The 23,690-nt window shown below is 34.0% G+C and overlaps 10 protein-coding genes across 16 annotated transcripts; 3 read left to right on the plus strand and 7 right to left on the minus strand.

Moving 5' to 3' along the window:
• Positions 1 to 1,737: 1,737 nt before the first annotated feature.
• Positions 1,738 to 5,561, plus strand: LOC108975583 (glycosaminoglycan xylosylkinase homolog). Of its 3 annotated transcripts, none has more exons than XM_018944154.1 (6): positions 1,738 to 1,983; positions 2,053 to 3,552; positions 3,650 to 3,989; positions 4,062 to 4,639; positions 4,730 to 4,930; positions 4,998 to 5,561. In XM_018944154.1, the coding sequence occupies exons 3-6, from the start codon at positions 3,702 to 3,704 to the stop codon at positions 5,203 to 5,205; spliced, it is 1,275 nt and encodes a 424-aa protein (XP_018799699.1). In that variant the 5' UTR covers positions 1,738 to 1,983; positions 2,053 to 3,552; positions 3,650 to 3,701; the 3' UTR covers positions 5,206 to 5,561. The 3 variants fall into 3 exon arrangements, with proteins under 3 accessions (XP_018799699.1, XP_018799701.1, XP_018799700.1); XM_018944156.1 differs by having other exon boundaries at positions 1,738 to 1,972; positions 2,030 to 3,552; XM_018944155.1 differs by having other exon boundaries at positions 1,738 to 1,972.
• Positions 5,483 to 9,801, minus strand: LOC108975582 (exosome component 10). The gene is made up of 9 exons (XM_018944153.1): positions 9,744 to 9,801; positions 8,681 to 8,961; positions 8,438 to 8,619; positions 7,971 to 8,351; positions 6,914 to 7,904; positions 6,593 to 6,826; positions 6,347 to 6,532; positions 5,686 to 6,255; positions 5,483 to 5,619 (listed from the first exon to the last, which is right to left on the minus strand). Exons 2-9 carry the CDS (start codon positions 8,801 to 8,803, stop codon positions 5,545 to 5,547), a joined length of 2,742 nt encoding a protein of 913 aa, XP_018799698.1. The 5' UTR covers positions 8,804 to 8,961; positions 9,744 to 9,801; the 3' UTR covers positions 5,483 to 5,544.
• A 103-nt stretch (positions 9,802 to 9,904) lies between these two features.
• Positions 9,905 to 11,472, minus strand: LOC108975584 (renin receptor). Its single transcript, XM_018944158.1, has 4 exons — positions 11,345 to 11,472; positions 10,840 to 11,192; positions 10,523 to 10,774; positions 9,905 to 10,463 (listed from the first exon to the last, which is right to left on the minus strand). Exons 1-4 carry the CDS (start codon positions 11,385 to 11,387, stop codon positions 10,278 to 10,280), a joined length of 834 nt encoding a protein of 277 aa, XP_018799703.1. The 5' UTR covers positions 11,388 to 11,472; the 3' UTR covers positions 9,905 to 10,277.
• Positions 11,473 to 11,559: 87 nt separating this feature from the next.
• On the plus strand, positions 11,560 to 13,600 carry LOC108975602. Of its 2 annotated transcripts, none has more exons than XM_018944198.1 (7): positions 11,560 to 12,028; positions 12,091 to 12,321; positions 12,408 to 12,545; positions 12,612 to 12,767; positions 12,832 to 13,143; positions 13,286 to 13,345; positions 13,410 to 13,600. In XM_018944198.1, the coding sequence occupies exons 1-7, from the start codon at positions 11,813 to 11,815 to the stop codon at positions 13,545 to 13,547; spliced, it is 1,251 nt and encodes a 416-aa protein (XP_018799743.1). In that variant the 5' UTR covers positions 11,560 to 11,812; the 3' UTR covers positions 13,548 to 13,600. The 2 variants fall into 2 exon arrangements, with proteins under 2 accessions (XP_018799743.1, XP_018799742.1); XM_018944197.1 differs by having other exon boundaries at positions 11,561 to 12,028; positions 13,202 to 13,345.
• On the minus strand, positions 13,577 to 14,544 carry LOC108975605. Its single transcript, XM_018944204.1, has 3 exons — positions 14,033 to 14,544; positions 13,750 to 13,961; positions 13,577 to 13,687 (listed from the first exon to the last, which is right to left on the minus strand). The coding sequence occupies exons 1-3, from the start codon at positions 14,373 to 14,375 to the stop codon at positions 13,658 to 13,660; spliced, it is 585 nt and encodes a 194-aa protein (XP_018799749.1). The 5' UTR covers positions 14,376 to 14,544; the 3' UTR covers positions 13,577 to 13,657.
• An 85-nt stretch (positions 14,545 to 14,629) lies between these two features.
• On the minus strand, positions 14,630 to 16,419 carry LOC108975603 (mitochondrial dicarboxylate carrier-like). Of its 3 annotated transcripts, none has more exons than XM_018944200.1 (6): positions 16,397 to 16,419; positions 15,706 to 15,908; positions 15,412 to 15,649; positions 15,224 to 15,356; positions 14,832 to 15,138; positions 14,630 to 14,776 (listed from the first exon to the last, which is right to left on the minus strand). In XM_018944200.1, exons 2-6 carry the CDS (start codon positions 15,869 to 15,871, stop codon positions 14,760 to 14,762), a joined length of 861 nt encoding a protein of 286 aa, XP_018799745.1. In that variant the 5' UTR covers positions 15,872 to 15,908; positions 16,397 to 16,419; the 3' UTR covers positions 14,630 to 14,759. The 3 variants fall into 3 exon arrangements, with proteins under 3 accessions (XP_018799745.1, XP_018799744.1, XP_018799746.1); XM_018944199.1 differs by lacking the exon at positions 16,397 to 16,419 and adding an exon at positions 16,058 to 16,288 and having other exon boundaries at positions 15,706 to 15,979; XM_018944201.1 differs by lacking the exon at positions 16,397 to 16,419 and having other exon boundaries at positions 14,630 to 15,138; positions 15,706 to 16,288.
• Positions 16,405 to 17,906, minus strand: LOC108975604. The gene is made up of 5 exons (XM_018944203.1): positions 17,842 to 17,906; positions 17,605 to 17,780; positions 17,493 to 17,540; positions 17,083 to 17,223; positions 16,405 to 17,028 (listed from the first exon to the last, which is right to left on the minus strand). Exons 1-5 carry the CDS (start codon positions 17,843 to 17,845, stop codon positions 16,723 to 16,725), a joined length of 675 nt encoding a protein of 224 aa, XP_018799748.1. The 5' UTR covers positions 17,846 to 17,906; the 3' UTR covers positions 16,405 to 16,722.
• Positions 17,907 to 18,194: 288 nt separating this feature from the next.
• Positions 18,195 to 19,178, minus strand: LOC108975573. Its single transcript, XM_018944139.1, has 3 exons — positions 18,798 to 19,178; positions 18,617 to 18,745; positions 18,195 to 18,556 (listed from the first exon to the last, which is right to left on the minus strand). Exons 1-3 carry the CDS (start codon positions 19,089 to 19,091, stop codon positions 18,359 to 18,361), a joined length of 621 nt encoding a protein of 206 aa, XP_018799684.1. The 5' UTR covers positions 19,092 to 19,178; the 3' UTR covers positions 18,195 to 18,358.
• A 337-nt stretch (positions 19,179 to 19,515) lies between these two features.
• LOC108975562 lies at positions 19,516 to 21,796 on the plus strand. The gene is made up of 5 exons (XM_018944120.1): positions 19,516 to 19,964; positions 20,029 to 20,538; positions 20,594 to 21,061; positions 21,152 to 21,340; positions 21,416 to 21,796. Exons 1-5 carry the CDS (start codon positions 19,683 to 19,685, stop codon positions 21,725 to 21,727), a joined length of 1,761 nt encoding a protein of 586 aa, XP_018799665.1. The 5' UTR covers positions 19,516 to 19,682; the 3' UTR covers positions 21,728 to 21,796.
• On the minus strand, positions 21,773 to 23,033 carry LOC108975563. 2 transcript variants are annotated; one of them, XM_018944122.1, is made up of 3 exons: positions 22,613 to 23,033; positions 22,290 to 22,527; positions 21,773 to 22,226 (listed from the first exon to the last, which is right to left on the minus strand). In XM_018944122.1, the coding sequence occupies exons 1-3, from the start codon at positions 22,759 to 22,761 to the stop codon at positions 21,924 to 21,926; spliced, it is 690 nt and encodes a 229-aa protein (XP_018799667.1). In that variant the 5' UTR covers positions 22,762 to 23,033; the 3' UTR covers positions 21,773 to 21,923. The 2 variants fall into 2 exon arrangements, with proteins under 2 accessions (XP_018799667.1, XP_018799666.1); XM_018944121.1 differs by having other exon boundaries at positions 22,290 to 22,780.
• Positions 23,034 to 23,690: the final 657 nt, after the last annotated feature.

The raw sequence follows: 23,690 nt of genomic DNA on the forward strand, positions 1-23,690 counted from the left end.
GCGCCAACTACCGTGKCATAAGTCTCCTCAACATCACATATAAAGTTCTRTCGAGCATATTGTATGAAAGGCTAAAGCCCAAAATCAACAAACTGACCTTATCGATGTGGCTTTAAGCCTTTTTTAGCCCACAAGTACCCCTTGCTACTGCGATGSCCTGTCCCAAATTACAGYTCTATATCTTAATTTAGTGCTTATTTATGACTTTTCATATGTTTTCGGTTAATTGCGTTTTGTAGGCGTTGGAGTGGCCCGCTTACGCTCATACATATGTTTATGAACTGCGTCTTACTTTCAAGGAACATGTGTACCAAATCTCATTAAAACATCTATTTGTACTCAAGTTACAACTTATCTTGACGGACAGACAGATATTCAYCCGGATTTTAACTCTTCCCGTCATCCTGATCTATTATATATAATATATATAACCCTATCTCCTCCCTTAGTTTTAAGTGATACGTACAACCGTTAGCTGAAGAAAACTAATCTATTTTGTAGCAACATATTGCAAGAGTATAAAAACTATATATATTATAAAAAAAACTTAACCATATGTATGTAAACTTTGAAAAATCACAAAAGTAAAGGACAAATATGCAAACGTTTTAATTTTTGACGTATGCAATAGCAAAATATAAAAACTAGATAGCGCTGTTGTCAGCTTTCTTGCTACGTACATTCATATACACATTGCAACAAAATGTTTAGAAAATTTGTAGACTTACTTTTGATATCTTTAACTGAAGCTGCTTCCATTTAACTGCACACCTTTAATGCTTTCCGCTAGGTATACTATACATCTATAGCATATGCTGTATGTATTCAAATGGCATTTTAAGAAGCCACTCATGCGCTGGTGCAATATCCTGCCATTGCAGCCGCGCAGCACACTCGGTTGACTAAGCCTCCTAACCATATTATCTTATAAAATATACTAATTAGACAAATCTTATCTTCATTGTAAACTATGTAAATGTAACACTATATTAATTTTGWTTAATTATTTAATTTCTTTAATTTTCACTAAGAAAGCACAATTTTCACAAATTTCTTGCAGCAAACACGAAAGTAAATGCACGGCGTTCAAAAAGGCGGCGGAAACTGAGTAAAGCGGAACTGGAAACAGAGTTGCCAGTATGTTTAAAAACTAATATGTGTGGAATCAGTCAGATGTTGTTAATAATAATGTGGGTAAAATATAGTAAGACTTTTTAATTTAAATTTTGCGCRAAAACCTGTTCGTTGGAAACTATTCCGGAAAGACGGACATTTACTCTAATCTATGCACGGCCTATCGTAGCTCTAATATTAAAGATTGGTTACCAAAAATATAGGTAAATATCTATGGTCTAAACATTCTTTAAAGAATGTAAGGGCCTTTCGTTGCAAAAAAATAGTTTCCACGTATAAATTCCAAAACTGTTAGGCCCAATCAGTCACATAAGCAAGTATTACATGCATCGCAATAATTTACTTACAAAATATTAAGAACTATATCAATCCATATCTAGAATGATAGAGAAATCATTATTGAATCCATGTCATATAAAATATTATCTCGTACAATTTTTACAACCGAATAATTTTTCGCGAAAGAATTCTATTTCTCAATTTGTGACTTTATTTGTTAAAAAAAAATTATTAAATATGGCAGCATTGAAAAGCTTGTTCACAATCAAAACAAAGAACAGCTGACTTGTTGCGAAAGTTTACATTTATTTTCGGCACATTGATACGGTTCAATGAGGTACACAAACGTTGTAAAAAGGAAAAAGGAACATGTAAACAAATTGTTCTCATAGAAAATAATTGGCTGCTTGTAGTTTGAGCTGAATAATTAAGAGCAGTATCTTCTGAGAGGAAATATTCTGGCGCGCACAGGTCTCTGCAAACCGCTACCGGTACGCATCAATTGTAGACCCCTCATCGTCATAGTACTTTCGCCACGGCCTAAAATATCCACAGACAGGTGTTGTAAACGTAATAAGAGCAAATGTAAACAACATTCTGTATACCTATAATCTAGCAAATTTTATGCTTATATTCTAGAACAACGACAGGCAAAGAAGTGTGTATACTACAGCTGAAAGGGGATGTACAAAACTAGACGACGTAAAGATTGTTGGCCATGAGCAACGACATTACACCCGGCAGTATGTTCTGTTTTGTGTTTGCCAATTACAAATTGTCATTGCATTAGTCAAAGGTGCGCTGCGGCAGCTGTTGCRTACGCATTAATGTTTTGTCTTGCCAACAACTAAGCGGACATTCGCAAAATTTCGTTACAATAGAATTTAATTTAATTGAAGTCAAGTGCCATAATTAATGAGTTATTTCAAAATCAAAACAAAACGAAAACGACGGCGTAGACAATGGCAAATGAGCCCAAAGCCCAACGGCAAGTATACGCGACGGATATAGCAAACCAAGGCACATAAGTTTGCCACACGTTAACGCATTTAGACGTTCTCAACGATACGCAAAACATGTGGCATATTAAAATTTAAGGAAAGCAAAAAAAAAAATATTTATTTGTGCAGGCAAAGTGCTTTTGAAATATTTTTGATCAGTTTGGAATGGATTTCTATGTGGAAAAATTAATGTAATGATTGTGAAAAACCGTGTTATTTACCCACATTAATCTTCTAAAAATTGGAATGTATGTGCAAACAAATTTATGTTAATATATGGAACCGCGTTGTTATATAATATTTTCATCCGCACAAGCTACATTCCTGCTAAATTTATATAACCATTTGCTAAAGTGATTCCAAAAATGGATGAAATCTGCGTGCTTATGATAAATTAATAAAATGCGGGATATTAATAAAGCATACATCGAAATAAAGTTTTATATTTTTGAAATTAAAAACAAAGCACTGGTAAAAACATGGTAGAGGAGTTTGGCCAACCAAAAACACAATATACTATAAACTAATATAAAAGTAATCGTCAGTCTTTTGACAACGTGTATTTTTTTATAGTATAAAAYTAATTAAAACACCAATAAGCGCAATTTCTACAGGCCTTCATTGCCAAATTTAAGATTGAATTAAAAATAAATTATTTGAAACGYTTAACACTTCACCTTCATGTATGCCAGCCAAGGAAAATTAGAGGCGAACAAACAAAAGTGCGGGAAAGTTGCGAAAATTTTAAGGGTCATAATTAAAAAAGAAAATTGTGATACCTATCGTTGTTGCTGTTGCTAATAGCCGTTCGCTGATGACTTTGTCAACAACAAAGAGCGACGTTACAACACCAAATAGAGCAGCTGCCGGCAAATTTTGCATGTAATGACGCTSTCTGTGATGACGGCGCGCAGAATATATCAACAAATATTACAAAAATAAAGACGCGATTCTGTAGCGAAACGCCAATGACAACACGAAGCATTCTGCCGTCATTTGTGATTTGTTGGTCAAAACAAAAAATAAACATTTTTATCGTCTAGTTTACATTCACACATATTTACATATGTGTGAGCTCTTCCCAATAAAAATTGCTCACTGAATCAGTTTCCGAGAGTGAGATACATTTTGTTGATAGGTGAGTGACTGCGCCGCACTARCAGATAGATCACAATGATAATTAACAACAACGCATGTGGACAATGATTAATTAAATTTTATTTCCTTAAATATAGCTGAAACGTAATTTTGCAATTTTAGCAATAACTTAACAAAATTAGTGCGACAATGGCTGCAAATAAACGCACTGTTGGCATTATTGTTGCTCTGGTCATACTCGTGTGCGTAGTAGCTGGCGCCAATTTGTATTTTATGTATTATCTTAACGTTGAAGAAGCTCCGCATGTAAGCAGCACGCGGGCGTTGGAAAATATGATACGCCAGAAAATTCGTGAACTTCATCCTGTGTATTTAAATCGGAATCCCCGACTTTTTATGTACCGTAATAAATTGTTGAAAAACTATAAACCAGCGCCATATGAAAATGCAACCGTTCTGTGGGATATTGCCAACTGGGTAATTATTGCAAGCCACAAATTTTCATTACTTTTTCCTAGTTTATATTATTAAACCGTTTTTCGATTCAAGTGGCCACAAGAAAATGAAATATATCCAATCTACGATACCTCCATGGCTCAACTGCTGCAAACATTGCGCCTAGAACCGATAACAAAAGTCACAAATTTGGCAAAAGGTACACAACTCAAATTGCTCATACGTTTGGCGAATAAACAAAAAGTGATCTTCAAACCGCAATGGTATGAGCGTGATGCAGTAATCGAAGGCGCCGTTTATGCAGGCAAAGATCGTCACACTGCGGAAGTATACGCATTTTATTTAGGCGCTGTACTCGACTTCAGGTGGACACCTATTGTGGTGGGACGTGTCGTCAATTTGAAGACAGATATTTATGACAAAGGTGATAGCGAGCTGAAGAATTCCATGACAATCACTGAAACGGAGAATGGTACGGAACAATATTGCCTATTCGGCAAGTGTCATTACTGTAACGAAGAGGAGACTGTGTGCGGTGATGAGCAGAATAACATAGAGGGTGTTCTCATATACATCGTGYCGGGCTCTTTGGCAAAACGGCGTTCACCTTGGCAACGTACTTACAAAGAGGATAAACGTGCGCCCTGGGAGGATGATATGAACTATTGCAAGTGAGCAAAAATGTAGCAAGTGGCATTTGATTACAATTTTATGCATATTTTGGCTGTACGTTAAAATATTATTGGCTTCATTCCTTATAGGCCGCTAAAAGATAAAATGGAAACAATGCGTTTATTGGACCTCATTGATGCCGCAATTTTTGATTATCTCATACAAAATGGCGACCGGCATCACTATGAGACACGCGARGAGCGCTTAGTGCTCATAGACAACGGTAAGGCTTTTGGAAATCCCAACAAGGATCATCTAGACATATTGGCGCCACTATATCAGTGTTGTCTGTGAGTGAATTTAAGTAAAATATTTAGTTTTTTTTTCAGTATTGAAAAATTTTGCGATTTTCCATAGCATACGAAAAACTACCTGGGATCGACTGCAGGTATTTTCGGGCGGCGTTCTCACCGAGCTCATTGATCGTCTTTCCAAGCATGATGCACTTTTTCCTTTGATCACAGATAAGCACAAAAGAGGCGTAGAACGTAGGCTACTGGTTGTCTATGCAGTTGTCGAGTACTGTATGGACAGGGAAGGTGATAAAATGTTTAAGCAGCTATAGGTATATATGCAATAAATTCCCAATTGTAAGTAAGTTTATTCAAAATCTTATATTTTATTACCTAGTAGTATGTAGTATAGTAATGTACATACATATTTAAATTTAAGAAGATATAAAATTTCAGCAAAAGTATTTTCACACTGCTCCCTTGGGTAATTTTATAAAATACATATGTATATAAAATAGACAAATACATTTAAGCTTGTTGAAGTTTGTTAAAGATAATGTAATTTATTAAGTTAAAYTTAAAAAAAAATGAATTTCATGTTACCCTACGTCCAAGACTTCTAATGTAGTTGATCAAACAAATTGCTATATAGTCCTAATAAAGTCATGTTACTATTTTTTACCTTTGACATTGCTAAATGTGAATAATTTATTGAACTTCTTATTATTGGCCTTATTTGAATTGCTCTGAAAATATAACAAAGAAAACATTTAGTGAATAAATTTAACTCGCAATCAATTTACAAGACATACTTTTCCATGAAATTGTGGCTTCAACTCCATGCCTTTAGCGCGTTGTGCACCGCCTTGGAATTTTCGGAAATCCACATTTTTGTAGTCGAAATTTTGCACATCAATCGGCTTGCTTGAGGATTGGTTACGATTCTGACGATTTTTTATATTCTTATTTTTAAATTTCTTTTTGCCACCTTGGCCTTGTCTTTGTTGCTGATTGGCATTCGATTGTGACATTTGAGCTTGTGATGTGGATGGTGCCTCTTCCGGTCCACTATCAGAGTCATCTCGAATTGTGTGCACCGAATTGTTTAATTTGTCGGCGGCCACATTGGTAGCGGCGGGCTTTTGTGTTTCGGCGGCCTTTTGTTTATTAGCCAGTCGCATTTCCTTTTTAGTCGGCGGTAAATTAACAAATTTCAATTTATCGTCATATGGTGTATCGGTCTTGAAACGCTTCGCTTTAGGTTCCTCTGACTCTTTTGACTGTGCCTTTTTCGCGATCGCCTCTTCATGTGTGCGTTTTAATATTTCTTTTATCGGCATGCTGTAATCACCGTCGTCCGKAGGCTCAACTTTAAATTCGGTCTATAATTGAAATACGAATTTAACATAATATATATATATATTTTAAATATATGAATTGAATAAACTAATATAATTTAAATGTATATTTTACCGCTGTTTGTGCAGGCAGTGGTTTGACAGCCGGACAGAGTTGACGTTTCTTATTTTCTGCTTCAATGCGTGCCGCTTCTTCAGCCTTTTCTTTTTCTATTAAAGGTAGCATAGCCAAATAACGTTGATATGGGCTGACGAATTTTATGTTGCTATGTAGATGTTTTTGTTTTCGCTGATCTTCATCCTATTAAGATACGATAAAAATATAAATTGTTCAACATTCATCATTTATCGAAATGCTTACATCATCCTCCGAAGGCTCTGGTGTTTCATAAATACTCAATGCTGGTTTCGCCATCTTTACGTTAGCCTTAGTTGGTGAGGGCAGTAGTGGGTTTTTGCGGAAGTTCAGCAGTGTTGGCAAATCATCACGGAACTCTTCGTTATGCGAGAGATCATGTGGACAATATAATTTGCTATTGTAATCTTTAGTGTTATTGCTGGCAACGCGATGGATTACTTCCGTCTCCAAAACAGGCTGAAATTGAAATTGAATTCAGTAAATAAATTGATTACATATGAAGTTCAATATTTAACAGATATCTATATATGTATATATATTCACCTTCACCAGTGGCTGTTCACGCGCCCGCAGCACGATTTGATGTAATATGTGGAGATTTTGTCTAACTAATGGCGGTATGGGATTGCAGCAAGCAAGTATGCCTTGCATTTCGCGCGGCAAGCTCTCGGAAATCTGCAATAACATGTGATTGGGTAGGACATAACCGTAACTTTCRTCTTCCTGTCGCGCAACGTTGTCACGCCATTGGAAAACTTCGCGTAATGCGTACAATTGTCGATTATCGAAAACCCGTTTTGACTTGCGATAAAGATCCATATGTGAATCCGCTGTTACATGTGGTTTTACATAACGTTTTTTGCAGATTTCAGTACTACGTTGATAAATGTTACGCAACAAGTTGGAGTGCTGATTGCCCGCGTCGAGCAAATCATTGGTTAAACGATCGAATATATAGAGAAGATAATGTGTATCCTGGCGTGCATATGATACCAACTCTTTTGGTAATGGACGTATACGCCAATCAGCCAATTGGAACGTTTTATCGACGTCGAGTTCACAGTAGTGTTTGAGTAGATACGCCAATGATAATCTCGCGTAATTTAAAGCTTTAGCCGCTTGATGCGTATCAAACATATTAACTATATATAAGGAAAGATCACGTTGCAGCCACTCAATGTCCATATCAGCGCCGTGAAATATTTTAACAATTTTTGGGTCCGTAAATACCGTATTTAATATGTGCATTTCGTCGCGTAGTTCTAATGCGTCAAAAAGATAGTCTTTGTTACGTGTGGAAACTTGTACAAGACAGGTAAAACCCTGAAATGTGCGATAAGAATGGTGTTCCACATCAATAGCAATTTCACGCTGTTTACGCAACTCTTCAACCGCGGCATTCAATTTTGGCACAGTATCCACGTAAAGCAGTTCTGTGTCATCTAATTTTTTAGGCTCCTTTGGATTTGTGCGTGACAGTTGAGCGGCGGRTACTTCCCATTTCATCAATTCAAACTCATACGGATGTAAATAACTGTAATTTATAAAACATATAACTGAAAAAAAAAATCATTCACAACAAAATGTAGCTAAAATGTACCTGGCAATATTGCCACTTTCATCATACTCGGGTAACACGGCTAACGGTTTTAACGAATTCGGTTTATCTTTTATTCTTGGTACAAACGGCGTTAAAGCACTATTATCCACCACAACTTTAAATTTTAATTGTGGTCTTGCAATATTCTTTGCAGTAATTAAACGTGCAGCTAATGGTGATTGTTCATTTTTCTTTAAATTCCAACTACCAGCACCTGAGCCAGATTTGGGTATATTGTTGGGTATATTTAGGTGGGACTCTACCACAATAGTTTGCGGGTTTTTCTTTATACCGGCTAATTCATCCAAATTTGAATTCAAACGTTCCATTATAGCATCATTACACTCCAGAAGCATTTCGAATTGTTCATCTTGCTGGCGGCTAAAAATATTTTTTGTAAATATTATATTATAAGATATTAACAAATATTATACCAAGAAACTTTTAAAAATAACACTGATACTCACCGTTGTATGTTACCCTTAATATTTTGCCATTTCAACACCTTAGACATCAGCCCAAATATGCGGTCCGACTGTGCATCGACAATTTTACCAAATGCCGGATACGCGCAATATAAATCACGTGCGGCTCCTTGTGGAAAAGAATTTACAGCTTTCGTAGCTTCTACAATTTCAACTAGACCATTCTATAATAAAATTTCCAGAATAAAATATTTTTCTTATAGTAAATATATTGCCAATACCGACTTTTGCAAATTCTTCGATTGACGCGAAAGCGCCTATTGGTGTAACACTCGGTGGTTTTTTCTTTTGTACTGAAGTTGAATGTGATGCTTCGGTTTCATCTTTAGTTGCTGTAGTGGGCGTCATTTGGGTATTTTCTTAAATTTAATAACTTTCCATACAATCAAAACCACTAAAAACCCGTACTTATTTCTATAAATTGATACACGTTTATTTTTGACATGTGAACAAAAACAAATATCTGAAAGACATATTTGCAGGAATGTATGGTTTCACAGCGACATCTGCAGGAAAATAATGACCAAATACAGTCAGTGGACAAGGGAACAGATATAAAAAATGTAATTATTCATTGTAAATTAATGTTCAGAGYAATAATTGTTGTGAGTTCCACTTATATAATATGTTGAAATTTTTTAAATTTATTTGTCAATATTAACATAATTTTAGAAAYAAATAATATTCAACCCTGTATAACAGCAATTTATTTTTACTTAATTATCTGATAATAAAATAATTTACAGCGCAATCATAACATACACATATGTATATATAAATATATACAACTGTGTTCGAAATAATAGCAATGGCTTGTGAAAACTAAAATAACTTTATTATTATTGTCATATCATGTTTTCTAAGAGCACAAAGCATGCAACTTGATCATTAGCGGTTCCCCGACTGTCGGTTCTACTTTGACCGGTGTTTTACCCGCCGTAGGGCTGTTTCGGCGATCTAACTCCGTTTGAAATGGTAATTTATTTTAGCAGGAGCATCGCAGTCCTTTCGTCTTTCCTCGTCGTCGACATACCTACAAATGGGCGAATAAAGTCTTTGTTTGAACATACCTAAGCATGCGATGTCCGATATGTGCGATTTTTACGCTTTCACTAATCTWCATATGAACTCATGATATTTTTAACTCCTTATTTGCCTTTATACGGTTTTGGCCATTCCAAATAAAATGTCTTTAAATTTACTTACAATGTTATTATCGCTAATAACCAAAACATTCGTAGATTTCTATACAAAATTATTATGGCTGATGACTCATGTTCCCACTTACATTTCAATAAGGTTTCCATTTCTAACTTTCACGTTCTACATTTTTTTTTATCGGAATCATTATATGAAAAAACATTTCAATTTATTAAGTCATAAAAATCGCCTAACGTAGCACATTGGAGATGCTTTTATAAAAACTGCTCAAAAATAAAACTGAATGAATTTCTGTTTAGGTATTTATTTAATAACCACCACTAAACATTGACTTGTGGAATATATAGTACATGCACTACCTCGTTAATTAATCTTAAAGATGTTGAATAAGTAAACAACACACACACACACTTGCATTACTTAGAGGTAGGAAAAAAAAAATCCCAAAAAGAACGATGGGATAAATAATGAATTTTCCAATTAGTTTCGTTCTATGGAACCGCTACTTCGTTAAAATAACCTTCAAAATATTATAATACTTTCATTTTTAACATTTACAATTATTTCTTATATACTCTGCTGATTGGTAGGTGGTTTTGAAACATTTTGAATAAATTTAGAGTATATGTAATAACAATATTCGCTATAAAGAAATAATTATTTAGTTATCTTTCTTCATTCTTGTAGATGTCATTCTGTAAATAATCGAGTCTCTGCCGGGATCCATATCGGCAATTGCGTAGCAAACGGCCAATAATGAAAGACCCAAAGCAACCATGAACCACAGAATTATGTTGAAAATGACTGGGTAATTTTGGTCATAGTAGGCAGCAAGGTTGTATGTGTTCTGTTTGAAATTAAATATTCACTTTAGATGTTCACTTTTTAGTCATTATATAAACTTACAGTAGTTGATCCAGCGATTGTTTCACGTCGTCTACGTGACAAGTTACTGTTTTTGTCATCTTCATGGCTCACAATTACAGCTAACAATGATTGAGACGATGCATCACCTTCGATTTGTCGTTGTAGATTTACAAGTTCGTTGGTAAACTCTGAAATTACTTTTGATTTCTCTGCATCATCTTTTAAGCTGGATACATCGATTTTGGCGTAAACGAACTCTTTATTGGATTTTAAGACGCAGTTGGCCAATTCCTGGAATAAGATTTAGTAAAAATAATTCGATTTAATAAATGTATATGTAATAACAATTTACGTACATTTTCCTTAAAATTTGAAATGTTAATGTCACAGTCTGAGGGATCTTCGTTCGAAGTAAGTTTTAGGTCATCCAATGAGGCTGGGACAGATTTGCCATCAATTTTATAGCTAATATTCTCCTCGCTCAGTGGAAGTTCATTCAAACCGATTACATCTACAACGGCAGCCTTCTGTGGTAATCCGAAGGGATCATTGATCACAAGACCAGGAAAGTCAGCAGTGTCCGATACATCACAACCTCTTGCTGCCTTGATAACATCGCCTACTTGTTCACTTGGCAGAACAGTTTGTATGCGTTGGAAGGATATCGATTCTGGTGCATTTAACACGTAGAAACTACCATCGGCATTGACTAAAAAACAAAAGAAGGAAATATTTTTATTTCATAAGTTACCAGTGCTGTTCACATAAAATCAATAACACGTATTCTCCACCCATTAGAAAATTTCATGTTTTGAATGCTGGACCTATGTAATTTCTATGAATTATTTTTCGATTACTCACCTGCTAAAAAGCAGAACATTAAAAATGCACAAATTCGCAGCATATTTCTTTATTCTTGGCCCTCAATGAAAATTGATCATATGACAACTACGACGGACGGCTGAAATACCACAACAACAACGTCACAAGTCAAAATGTGGACTACTTTGTAGTTGTGGAATGTGTTCATTGTTTTAGGTTGGTGATTGTGGTCGATAGGAGATATTCGGAAATCCTACCAAAATATTTTTTTATTTAAATAGTTATGGATGTTATAAAAATTTCGTTAAAATACTTCAGCGAGGATTAAAAATAAAATCAAATTTTAAACCWTTTTTCGATGCCTTATGCTGGGTTAAAAAATTTTTTACGTAAATGTTATGACATGAAAAATAGTGCAGTGTATGCGTACCCTTAGATAAGATGATTGTAAACAAAATACCATGCATATGTATATGAAAATAAAACAGTACATTGTGTAAAACTAAAATGTCTTGTTCTGCCGAACATTTAAAATATCTAAAAGAATCAATTTCATCATGCTTCCTTCCGGCTTTAAAGGAGGATTTGGATAATGTGCCTCTAAATAGCGAACATTTTGGTTCATACAGAAATGCTTTGGAAATACAATTACCGATCCTCTACGACCTGTTGCAACAAAACCGGCACTGGATTTTCGGTGGAGAAGATCAAGAATCTTATGAAGTATGAGGTTACAGCTAATAATATATTCAACATTTAACAACATATTTATTTAAAAAAAAAAGGTATTTGCAAATGTGATCATCTTATTGTGCGAGATTAATGCTGCGCCAACAATTTATCGCTTATCAAATGAAAATATTCAAAGGAATGCAAACAGTATCCTACGAGAACGTACTCCTATAAATATATCAAATGTGGCAAATATTGTGTTTGAATTTTACCAAAACAAATTTAAGAAGGATGTATGGAAAAAAGAGTTGGGTTCCTTGCATGGATTCGTGAGATATTTAGAGGTAATTTAAAAAGAATTTKTTCTTCACATAGTTGAATTGAAATTGTATGAAGACATATTATCAACAAGTAAAGTTGTACATCTTAGTTGCAATATTCGAGTCAAACGCTTCCAAGACGATGGGTTAATTTCTGCTTATCCGTGGGTCTAACTGTACGCGAAAGCCACGAGCCTACCTGCAAACGAATTGGTATATTTATATTTGCAGTGATATTGAAAAGTGGTGTATGTAACCAGGAAACAGATATTATAAACTTTTTTTTATAAAATATATTATACATTTTCCTACAGAATTTTGCATACATTCAAGAACAAAATATACATGGTGTTATATACGAGTCAGCAATCAAAGATATTGATTTTATAGACTGTGCAGAGGCAGCAGCAGATGTTTGGGAATGTTTACGTAAATGTTTAAACTTCTGTAAAGAGTTGAGCAGTTTTAATGTAATATATTCATATATATTCTATTTAAAAATTATATTTCAATTAACTGCCATTCTCTCTGTAGTGGTGCCAACTCGATGATCTAATGGAAAAAGCCATTAAAAATGTAACAATGGCCTCCAATAGTCAGATATCACTATGTAATTTGCAACAAGTCTCTAAAATGGCGGCATATTTTGCAATAAACCAACAGGAAATCGAAGCTTGTTGCGAAGCTGGCCTAAATATTCCTTCATCGATAGAACGTTGCCGAAATATTTGTGCAACCAATAATTCCTACACAATTTTTCGGTGGGCTAAAAGCATTCTAACTATGCTTAACGTGGAGTCATATAAGTTAATGCAGGAGAAAGAAATTTCGCAGAAATTCTTACTGGTACGTTTTGAACTTGATAGACATAGAAATATTTTATTTTCAGTACTAATTTTTTTAGGAAATGCATAAATGTTACTTGATTTGCATTTTGCCAATTGACTTACAAATAATCGCTCCACATTTAATTTCATTTCTCAATAAGTTTACGTCTGTGTTGATGGAAGTTATAATCACTCATAAGCTAGATTTTGAAATCATTCAGGTAAGCGTATAAGTAAATGCTGATATTTTCAAGGCGGATCAATTATATACTTTTCTTTATTTAGATCGTTAGAACTATTTTAGATACTTTCAAATATCAACTTCAACATTCTCCATACACTCATGAAAGCGCAAATTTTGGCAAACTTAACAACGCACTTGAAAAGATATTGAACCACAAAATCTTTGTACAAAATAAATAGATGCTGTTTAATTTGTTGTAAATATTTTAAGAAATAAAATATACAATTCTTCAACAAAATGTTTGTGGATTTAAAAAATACAAGTATACATAAATAAAAATGCACCGTCTTCAAGTAGAGGGTTTGTCCAAAATTTCGGTCTAAAAATATTAAAATACAATAAGAAAAAAAGATAACAATATTATTCCACAAATACACATACCTCAAGCGCTGGCTCATCATAAGCACATTGTTCAATAACACACTCTGCAACTACGCTCTGAAGTTTTTTCTGGATACTGCGCGCAATCTCATTGGGATGCTTGGTATCATCCTCATCAGCCGAATAGCTGACAGGTGATGTGCCTGAAGCGTTAGCTATTTCATCAGCTTCGTAACACGTATACAATTTGTTTTGTCTTTCGGAGCCTGAATCTGTACAAAATTTCAAACGTAGAACCATAACATTGATTTTCGGTGTATATTTGTGCTTATATTGCCCTCACCTTCATCAGTTTCCATGCCCTTCGCGCTCATTGCCTCCGCATTCTCTGTTAAAGATTCTACCAAGTTAAGGCGGTATGTATGTTTCTCTTCCTCAATTTCTTGTTTGAGACGTAGCATTTCTTCTTGGAGTTTTTTGCGCCGTTCTTCTAATTCCATTAATTTGGATTGCTCGTTCTCTAAAGTACGACATAGTTCTTTAAACGTATTATTCGCGATATCTACTAGCGATTGTGATTTGTCGTAGAGCGATGGATTTGAAGTTGGCACATTTGCTGAACGGTCATCAGGGTCCTCTCTTTGGAATTTATCCAAGTCATTGGTGCTATCCGTATTATGCGCCATTCCCGTTTATTGAATTGTTTATAAAATATCTTAGATATATGTGTGTGAAATAAGTACGTGGTTTAATAGATTTTATTTTTAAAAATATTACTTCAAATATTCAGAAATAACAGAAAATTTCGTTTGACACTCTTAGCTAGGATAGCTCAAAGTTGCACATAGCTCACGGTTTTCTGACTTTTCTATAAACAAATGTAGTGTGCTCTAAATAAGGACAACTCATAAAATTACTTAACAATAATGTGATTTTTATTTTTGGCTTGTTTTTAATATTGTAGTATAAATATTTTTGTTGTTGTTGTAAAAGCAGAAAACATTCCAGAAATAATTTTGGCACGATTTCGGCTCCGTTCCGGTTACCCATTGGTGTGGCTTTTYAAAAAACTAATCTCTAAAACAACCTGTTCAAGCACTGTTATTTGTTTTGCTCGGAAGCGACACATTTTAATACTCAACTGCCTAAATTGAATTCCAGACATATCCACTCGTAGAGTAAATAAGTTAACAAAGTAGACGGCACAATTCGCAGAAAAGAAACAAATATTCCGCGATAAAATCCCCTATAACCGTGGACTTGTACAAGCATACGCATTACATCCAAACTACTGCGATATTGATATCTRTTTGCATCCATAAATATTAGTTTAACCACTTCGACGGGTGTTATTATTATTGTGGTTACCCCACCCGCWATCAATGAAGCCATAAAGCATGAATGCCAGTTTTCCTTAAATCGCTCCGTCTTGAAAAATACTTCTCTCAGCTTTGAGACAAAATATTTGTAGAGTGAAATGGATAAAATGAAAATTAGTAATGACTTTATATGTAAGCAATCACTATCGAGTRACCTCATCATAAATCGCCAACTGCCCCACTGACATAAGCATTCCGCGCACCGAGGATATAAAGGCGCATCTGTACACTTTCGATAATCCACCTTTTTTATACGAACTTATGACTCCATTAAAGATCGATGAGTACCTGCAGGTGATAAATCCAAAATCATAAAAATAATATTCAATTAAATTTCACGTACTTTCGGCTTTTATCCGGCGATTTTATAATATCTGTACACATGCGCACATTCATTTTCTCGAAAGGCGTGACAAAGAAACCTGCGACCAATCCACTTTCTGCAGCTACTGTGGCTTTATGAAAGAAATGTTCCGAGCTTTCTGCACGTTTTCCCATTTCATAGARACCAAAACGCATTATCGAATAGACAATTTGTCTTTGAGTTGCAGTTCGCAAGCTAAAGGTGAAACCCAAGATTCCTGTAATTCATTAAGCAAATATTAGTTTAAGAGCTCAGTGTTTAAAGCCCTTAGACCTTGTTTTTCCAATATTTCTTTAACAATATCACGTGACGATACTTTTTTAGCATTTGACTGAACCAACATTCGCACCAAATCAATTGGATGTGTTATGATTTGTGCAGTGGTATTGGCAATTGCACCAGCAAACCAATAAGCTTCAACATTCTCCTGGCCACGCATTTATGTTACTTATACTTATTTTTGTATATATACATACCTATAGGAATATTTTGAATATTAGAAATGACAATTTCTCCAATTAAACTGCGTATTTATTTTTTATGATGTCTGTTGGTTAAAAAACAAGGAAAATCTTAAATTCAGTTGCACAGACGCTTTAATATCCTTTTCAAATAAAAAAGATACCATATAAGAACTCGATTCTTATACTATACATTATAGTAGTCACGTATATACGGACAAATGGACTGGCAGATAGAAATATCTAAATTGTTGCAGCTCATCATACTGATCATTTATATATATATATTTTAAAGGGTATCCGACGTTTACTTCTGGGTGTTATGAAATTCATGGCAAACTCAAAATATACCCACTATAAAAATGAAACAAATATAACCAAAACAATATAAAATATATAAAACATGAATAAAATTAAACCATTATTACTTCAAGCACATACTTATACATATGTATAATGTATGTATTTATACAATGTAAAAAAACACAAATATTATCACTTACCATATGTATTTAATTATATATGGACTTCGAAAAGTTGTATAATATTATTATCATAAACGAAATAACAAAATCTACGTTAATATGACAATATAGGTAAAAATGTGCCTACCTATTAAATATTTACTTTTAAGTCTCAACCTACCAATTAATCAACTTCAAAGTGTTTAATAATGGAGTTAATAATTAGCTGTGAAGTGTGTTGGTTAAAATAATAATTCATAGTGAATTTTGTACTTAATTTACGAATTTAAATTGAAATTAGTTGGTACTAGTTTACAAAATATAAATTTTATAATACATATATTTATATTACTATTGGTTCGGAATCATTTTGGCCCGACTCGCAATTTGTTTTCTTGCGCCTCTTTTCGCAATTGTTCCACTTCCAACTCCAACTTTTTCGCTTTTAATAACATAACGGATCGTTCTATATCTAGATTCTCCATTTGTTTTTTGAAATACGCTGTTTTTGCTCGCATACATTGAATTTCCACGCGGATTTTTAGATCTTCTAAATTACGGTTTCTTTGATAAGAATCTTCGCGTTTCGGCATCTTCGGCGGCTTTTGTTCAAAATTTTGATCAATATCTTCATGTACAAATGGATTGTCGATTAGATATCCATCGACAAACTGTAAATAAATAAAAGTTAAAATAATATGATATTGGGTACAAACACTGCATACCTCTATTTGTCGTTCGTATAAGTTACTTATGTCACCGTCGAAAGCCATTGAGGAATTGTTACTTCGAGTGGGACTTGGTGGAGCTATTTTTCCATTAATTATTTCATACTTTGGCTTCAGCGGAGCTATTTTGGCGGATTTCTAAAATAATAAATAAATACTTTATATAATTATCAAATAAACAATTAGAAACTATTAGTAGTAATACATTCTTATATTCCGACATTTTAAGGTATGCAATGCTAGTGCAATATTATAATCGGATTTGCAAAGCTTCTATTTACTATTTTCATTACAGCAAATCTCATTTAAATCATCCCTTGCATACAAGTTTAGAAGTAAAAGAATTGTCTTTGTACACCACTTAAATGAAGAAATATGTAGTCATTCCAAGTGTATGAATTACTTACCTTCTGAGGCGGTTTGTCTGGCTTTCTCTCCAACTCGATTTTGTGGTACTAAATAACAATAATTAGATGTTAGTATTAAGTACCATATTGTGTACTTTTTACATTAATATACTTTTAAATGTGTTAAGAGTCCTTTGGTAGATCCAAAACAAGTCTTTAATACTTTATTGCAGCTTTTGCACTGAGCGGTCGGTCCTCCACAAGCAGAAACCAGAAAATAATACCACACTGAACTTTTATCCTCTGCCTTTGATTTATGTGGAATATATTTCACATCTTGCACAGGTTCTACAGATAAAAATTGTGAGACTTTTTTACACTTTTAATAAAGAAATTAGCCTTTTTTTACCCATGTTTCACAATAAGATGCTACACAACAAAAAAATTGTAAATATAAATAAATATTGACCTACACATCTCTGRATTCTAAATAAACACAGGGCGTTTCAAATTAAATCAGCTTGAGAAATACACGGTGCGGAAAAAATGTGTGTGTTACACGAGTTTTATCTCGAAAGTTTAGCTACATATATTTTTGTAGTTGGAAAATTTCTTTTACTTTATATTTCGATATTTCTTATTAAATTTTAGCACTTTTTATTAGTACTTACCGTCTTATTTGAATAATTGACTTAAAGGAAATAAAATTCAGAATTTCTGAATAACTACTAAAGCTATTGGTTTAAGCGATTCTCATATTTCTTTTATATAAAAATATATTGAGGCATGAATACAAAAGCAGAAACGAAAACATAATTTAACGATTAAACTTATTCTAGTTCATTGTATAATAATATTGAAAAAACTAAAACTATTTGTGCTTTCAAAGGTGGATAACTTCAGAAAATTTTAACGATCCAAAATCGTTATAAATTTTTAAGTTCATGTTTAATCTTTTTTGCTTGTAACGCTACGAGATTCTTTTGCATCCTATAGTATCCAGCCTTTTCACGGAAATATTCTATTTCAGCCATTATTCGCTCTTCTTCAGCGGACAATTTTTTGTTTCCGTCTAAGTTTAAAACATTGCTCTTACCCGTGGGATCCTCAACATAATTATAAAACTGAAAGAGTTTTATCAATTATTTTAAATAGCAGCAGTATATTACGAATAAATTGTTTACCAACGCATTATCCGTATATGGATCCAGTTCTTCGCCAAGTGTTTCTTTACTTTTTACATCGTCTACTCTTCGACTTGAGGAGCTTACATCTGTGGGTTCTATTTTAAGAAAATCGCTTTCGCTGCAATCCTGTATAGGGCATTGTTAGGCATACATAACAATTATATCACGTACAACCTACCTCGTCCGCCGTTCTGCCGTTTGACTTTTCCTCAATTTCTTTTACGAATTTACTAGCCATATTGGGATTAGCTTGTTGCCCTTTTAGAGTGGCGTCAATATTATGTTTATTTTTCAAATGCCGCAAAATATTTCCTGTTGTGCCTTGATAGTTTTGCTCATGCCGACATAGTCTGCAACGCACTCGCAACCTGTCTAACTTTTCGAAATATCGCCATACAATGCTGACTTTTTTTCGCACGCCTAAACTTATATCGGTTTGTTGATCTTCATAATCGGCACTCACCGTAGACATAATTCATGAATTTATAATTTAGTTGTTTTATTTATAATGTATTAATGTTCTTATAGTACAACGAACGTGTAAACAAAAGACCTTGCTCAGCTGTTAATACTTTAAAAACACAATAAATTATATGTCAAAAACTTTGGTGAAAATACTATTCACCTTTTTAAATAGAGTTTCCAACCAGGGTTGCATTTTTATTACAAAGATTTTTAATCTTTTTTTTTTACGAAATATGACAAATTAGAACGCACTATTTATTATACGTATCGTGCTGAGATAATCAAAACAATCAATGATTTGAAAATAAACATACAAATCTTAGAAAAAAAAATGGAATGCAACATTTTATAATACTTAAGAATATTTATATAAAAATTAGACACATTAATGCATCTCAATACATACACTATTTTTGGAGTCTGCGCCACAGATATTGCATATATGTACATCGATAATAATTGTTAAAATGTCAAAAATAAGTTTTTGTATTTTGATGATGGGCTAGCTTAATTTACAATTGTTGGGCTTATATGATTAAATTAGGTGATATAAAGCATTAATTTTCTCAAAGCAGCGTAAGCTGGGGAAATCAAACAAATGGAAATTGATTCTGCTGAAGAAACGAACATAGAGCAGCTTACAAATATATCCATTCATGGTGAACACATTGAACCGGAGTCAACAGACGATTATGTGAATATTGGAAATTGTAAGAAACGTAAGTCCAGCTTTGTATGGAAATACTTCCGCCACTTAGAGAATAGCAGTAACGGTTCATTAGAGTGCTTAATTTGTGGAAGCAGTGTAAGCAAACAAACCAGCAACTTGGCTCGACATTTGTTTGCTGCGCACGATATTAACAGGAGCACCGATATAGGGGTAAAAATATCTAGCTATTGGAAAACATAAATGTTTCTCTTAACCGAATGTTTTTTTTTTACAGGATACCCAAGAAAGTGCACCTGTCAGTGCAGTAGGTCGGCCAAGCAGTAGTTTTATATGGAAGTATTGTACCAAAGAAGATTATCGATACGCACGTTGTCACTTGTGTGATAAATTATTATATTTTGGCGGTGGAAATACAGCAAATATAACAAAGCATTTAAGGCGTAAACACTCAGACGTAATTACCAGTAGAGAATTGTGTCGCGCAAAGACTATGGATGATGCAGAAGAATTCGTGGCAGTTATTTCATCCAATCAACTAGACTCTACAATGAACAGTTGCGATGATGAACTGATTAAAGTGAAAGATGAAAACAATTCTGAAGGAAGGCGTATGCGCAAAGAACGAAAGGGAAGCAGCTATGTATGGAATTATTGTGAGAAACTTTCAAGGCACACAATTCGATGCAAACTTTGTAAAAAAGTTATGAGTTTTCATGGCACAGCGAATGTAATAACACATTTACAACGTAGACACAATATCGTTGGACGTGTAGAGAGTGAAACAGTGAGCCCGCTTTTCTTTATATTAATTAAATTTTTTAATGAATACGTTTAAATAGGCAAGGCTAAATAATGTAGGCGATGAAGATAACGCGATAGCAGATTTGAAGAATGATCAAGATGCTGCTGCGCAGCGGCGCAGAAGATCTACGGCGGCAACAAGCATTGTTTGGAAATACTGTACACGGCTTGGTCCCGATGTCGTGCGTTGTAGTTTTTGTAAAAAGAATCTATCCTTTCAAGGCACAAGTAATTTGCAACGACACTTACATCGCATGCACGGGGTTGTCACACAAACGCGTGTGTTCGGTGAATTATTGCAAGAGGCTGCAGAAATTGATGACACTTTAATATGGGAACATTGTGAGCACACAGAAGATGGTAAAATTAAATGTACGATGTGTAAAAGTGTCTTTGATGATAAGGATTGTAAAGATATACGCACACACCTCACAACAACACATGCAATAGCGTCGGCTCCTCCAGTTAAACGCGATAGAAGACGAAGACGAAATTTAGGATTAGATGTAAGTTTTTTTTTTAGCATTAAAGCCTTTTCGTTTTAATTGTAAACTGCAGCTTTTTCCTAATGAATATGGGATATTTATTATTGCTAGGATGCTTGTGAAGAAACAGATGACTACGAATACGACAATGAGGAGGATAATTGGCGTAGTGAAAATGGAGAATTCACAATAGAATACAATGATGGGAATATGAAAAAGGACCACACTACATTCGATGATATAATAGAGGAGGATCAGGCTGGTCAAATTATATGTGATGAAGATCCCTTTGATCCTAATGTACGAATTAAATATATATTTATTTTTAATGTGTATTTTAAAACTTATATATACCTTTTGTTTTTTTTTTTTAAGATGATGCATAATTATCCTATGGCACGACCTTTATCCGCTGCTTCCAGTTTTGATGAATCACCAGATCGAACTTTTAAAATGTCAACTGGTACTAGTAGATTACGGAAATTAAATGAAGAACGCTTACGWATGGAAACTGAATACTTTAAAGAAAAAGCAGGCTATTATCGTATGCAAAAATATTTTACAGCATTGCAGGCTAAGAAAGCTCGAATCGAGTTGGATCGTTTACTAAACATAAATTCAAACGATACCGCTTACCATGTGAATATTGATATGCCTAATGTACAGACGTCGACCTCCAGCATTTAGTGAAAATAATAATATAAAAATATTTAAAAAAAAATACATATGATCTTAGTTGAGTTTAATATAGTTAAAGTTTAATATGTTTATATTAAAAGGGGGAAATACATGTAAATTCCAAACATTAAATTTTATATAACACTCATGTTAAGCAATATATTATGGAACTGCTAATAACGCATTTTCTATGGAAAAGGCCTAGTCAGCTGGAACGCATAGTTTCCATTTCTAACATCAGCTTCTTACTTTGCAATTCGATCATAATTCTTTTAGCACGTGCTAATTCAGCCATCTCATTAAAATATCGTGTTTCTGCTTTAAGTTTTTCCTTAAAATGTGGGTTGTCCAAAAATAGCTGCTTGCTAATTGACTCCTCTTCATTAGCATGATGTGTATCGATGGCATAACCACAGCTTATATCTTCATTTGAACCATCTGTAGACGGCGTATGCTGTAATGGTGAAGACATAGACGCACTTGGTCCTTGATATTCATGCGCTGAACACTGCAAGTAGTTAATATAGAATATATTAAATATTAATGAAGTCATATGTCAAAATTATTATACCGTGTCATCATCAACATCAGGATCTTCGTCGGATCTATCGCAACGCACAAGTTTCAAGGGTACAACTTCTTGTTTTATTTCTTCAAGTGGATCAAAAGTGTCATTTGTTGTGACGACTGGTGTTAGATATGGAGGCGAAATATCGGTCGCAACACCAGATCTTTGATTTATTCTTCCACGTTTATGCTTAAGAAATCCAGTTTGTTCTGCACCATAGTAGCTCGCATCAACATGGTGTCTGTGAATTGATAAAATTGTGGACGAATAGGGCCACCAACATTGGGTAATGTATTTGAGCAATTTATTAATTGCAAACGACCTACTTGTAATACAGGTGACGCACCAAATTAGCTGAAGTGTGCTTGCAAGACAGATTAAGTTTACAATTYTTACAACGTGCTGCATAATCTGATATTCTATCGAAATAGAGCCAAATTTTTTTGTTCCTTATACGACCCATTGCAATGCTCATTGCAGGCGCCGCAGACTGCAGATAACGCMCCGAAGGGCAGCGCTAGAACAAGGATTTCTTCACAAATTTTTTGATCTCAATTACCAATTGGATTTGAGATTTTAAGGGCCAATTTCATAACGTGTTATTAATGCGCTCAATTATTGTAATTCTGTCTTTCGGCATTTTGTTTTTAGGTAATTTTAAGATAATTTTCTCAGCCTTTGCAATTTTTGATAGACGGTATTACACACGAACTTTGGAAAAAATGTACAAATAACACAAAATAACCAGTAGAATGTCAATGAAGGACATGGGTTGCCAACATCACAAAATTAAAAATACCCAGCTACCATGAAATTTTTGGTATACCATTTTCTAAATACATTTATGTCGCGTGAACATTTCAATAATAATTTTATATAATTTATCTTTGTAGTAGTTTTTGTCGGCGTTAAAATCATTACTTTAATTTGTCGTTTTTTTTAGTGTATTGTGACTGGTATTGAAAAATTATTACCTTACGGCAAACGCAAAAAATCRTATTTGAAACCTGGTTAAACTGACTATTCAACGTAAAAGGCAAATATTCATGATGACAAGATATGCTCCATATGTATTTGTTGGAATAAAAAGGGCGTGCTGTAATATGCTATTCTAGAGTTGGGTGAAGCCATTAATGAAGAACGCTATCGGTAAGAACTATTCAAATTCAAGCGAACTATTACTGGAAAACACCGAGATTTTCAGACTACAAATGAGACAGTAATTTTCAGTTAAAAACTATTGGAAGAGTGGCAGGGTATCAAAAATCGCCTTGATTCATTCTTGGCCGCCAAGCCGGTGCAATTATTTTGGAATGAAAGCTGAAGTAAAGATGTTTGATTTAAGTAAATCCGACTTATAGCTATTCAGCAAACTGAAACGATCGCTCTGGCGAAAYAATTTTG

This window comes from Bactrocera latifrons, unplaced genomic scaffold, assembly GCF_001853355.1.
Source record: "Bactrocera latifrons isolate USDA-ARS-PBARC rearing strain unplaced genomic scaffold, ASM185335v1 scaffold_67, whole genome shotgun sequence".
In the NCBI taxonomy this organism is placed as follows: Eukaryota; Metazoa; Arthropoda; class Insecta; order Diptera; family Tephritidae; genus Bactrocera; species Bactrocera latifrons.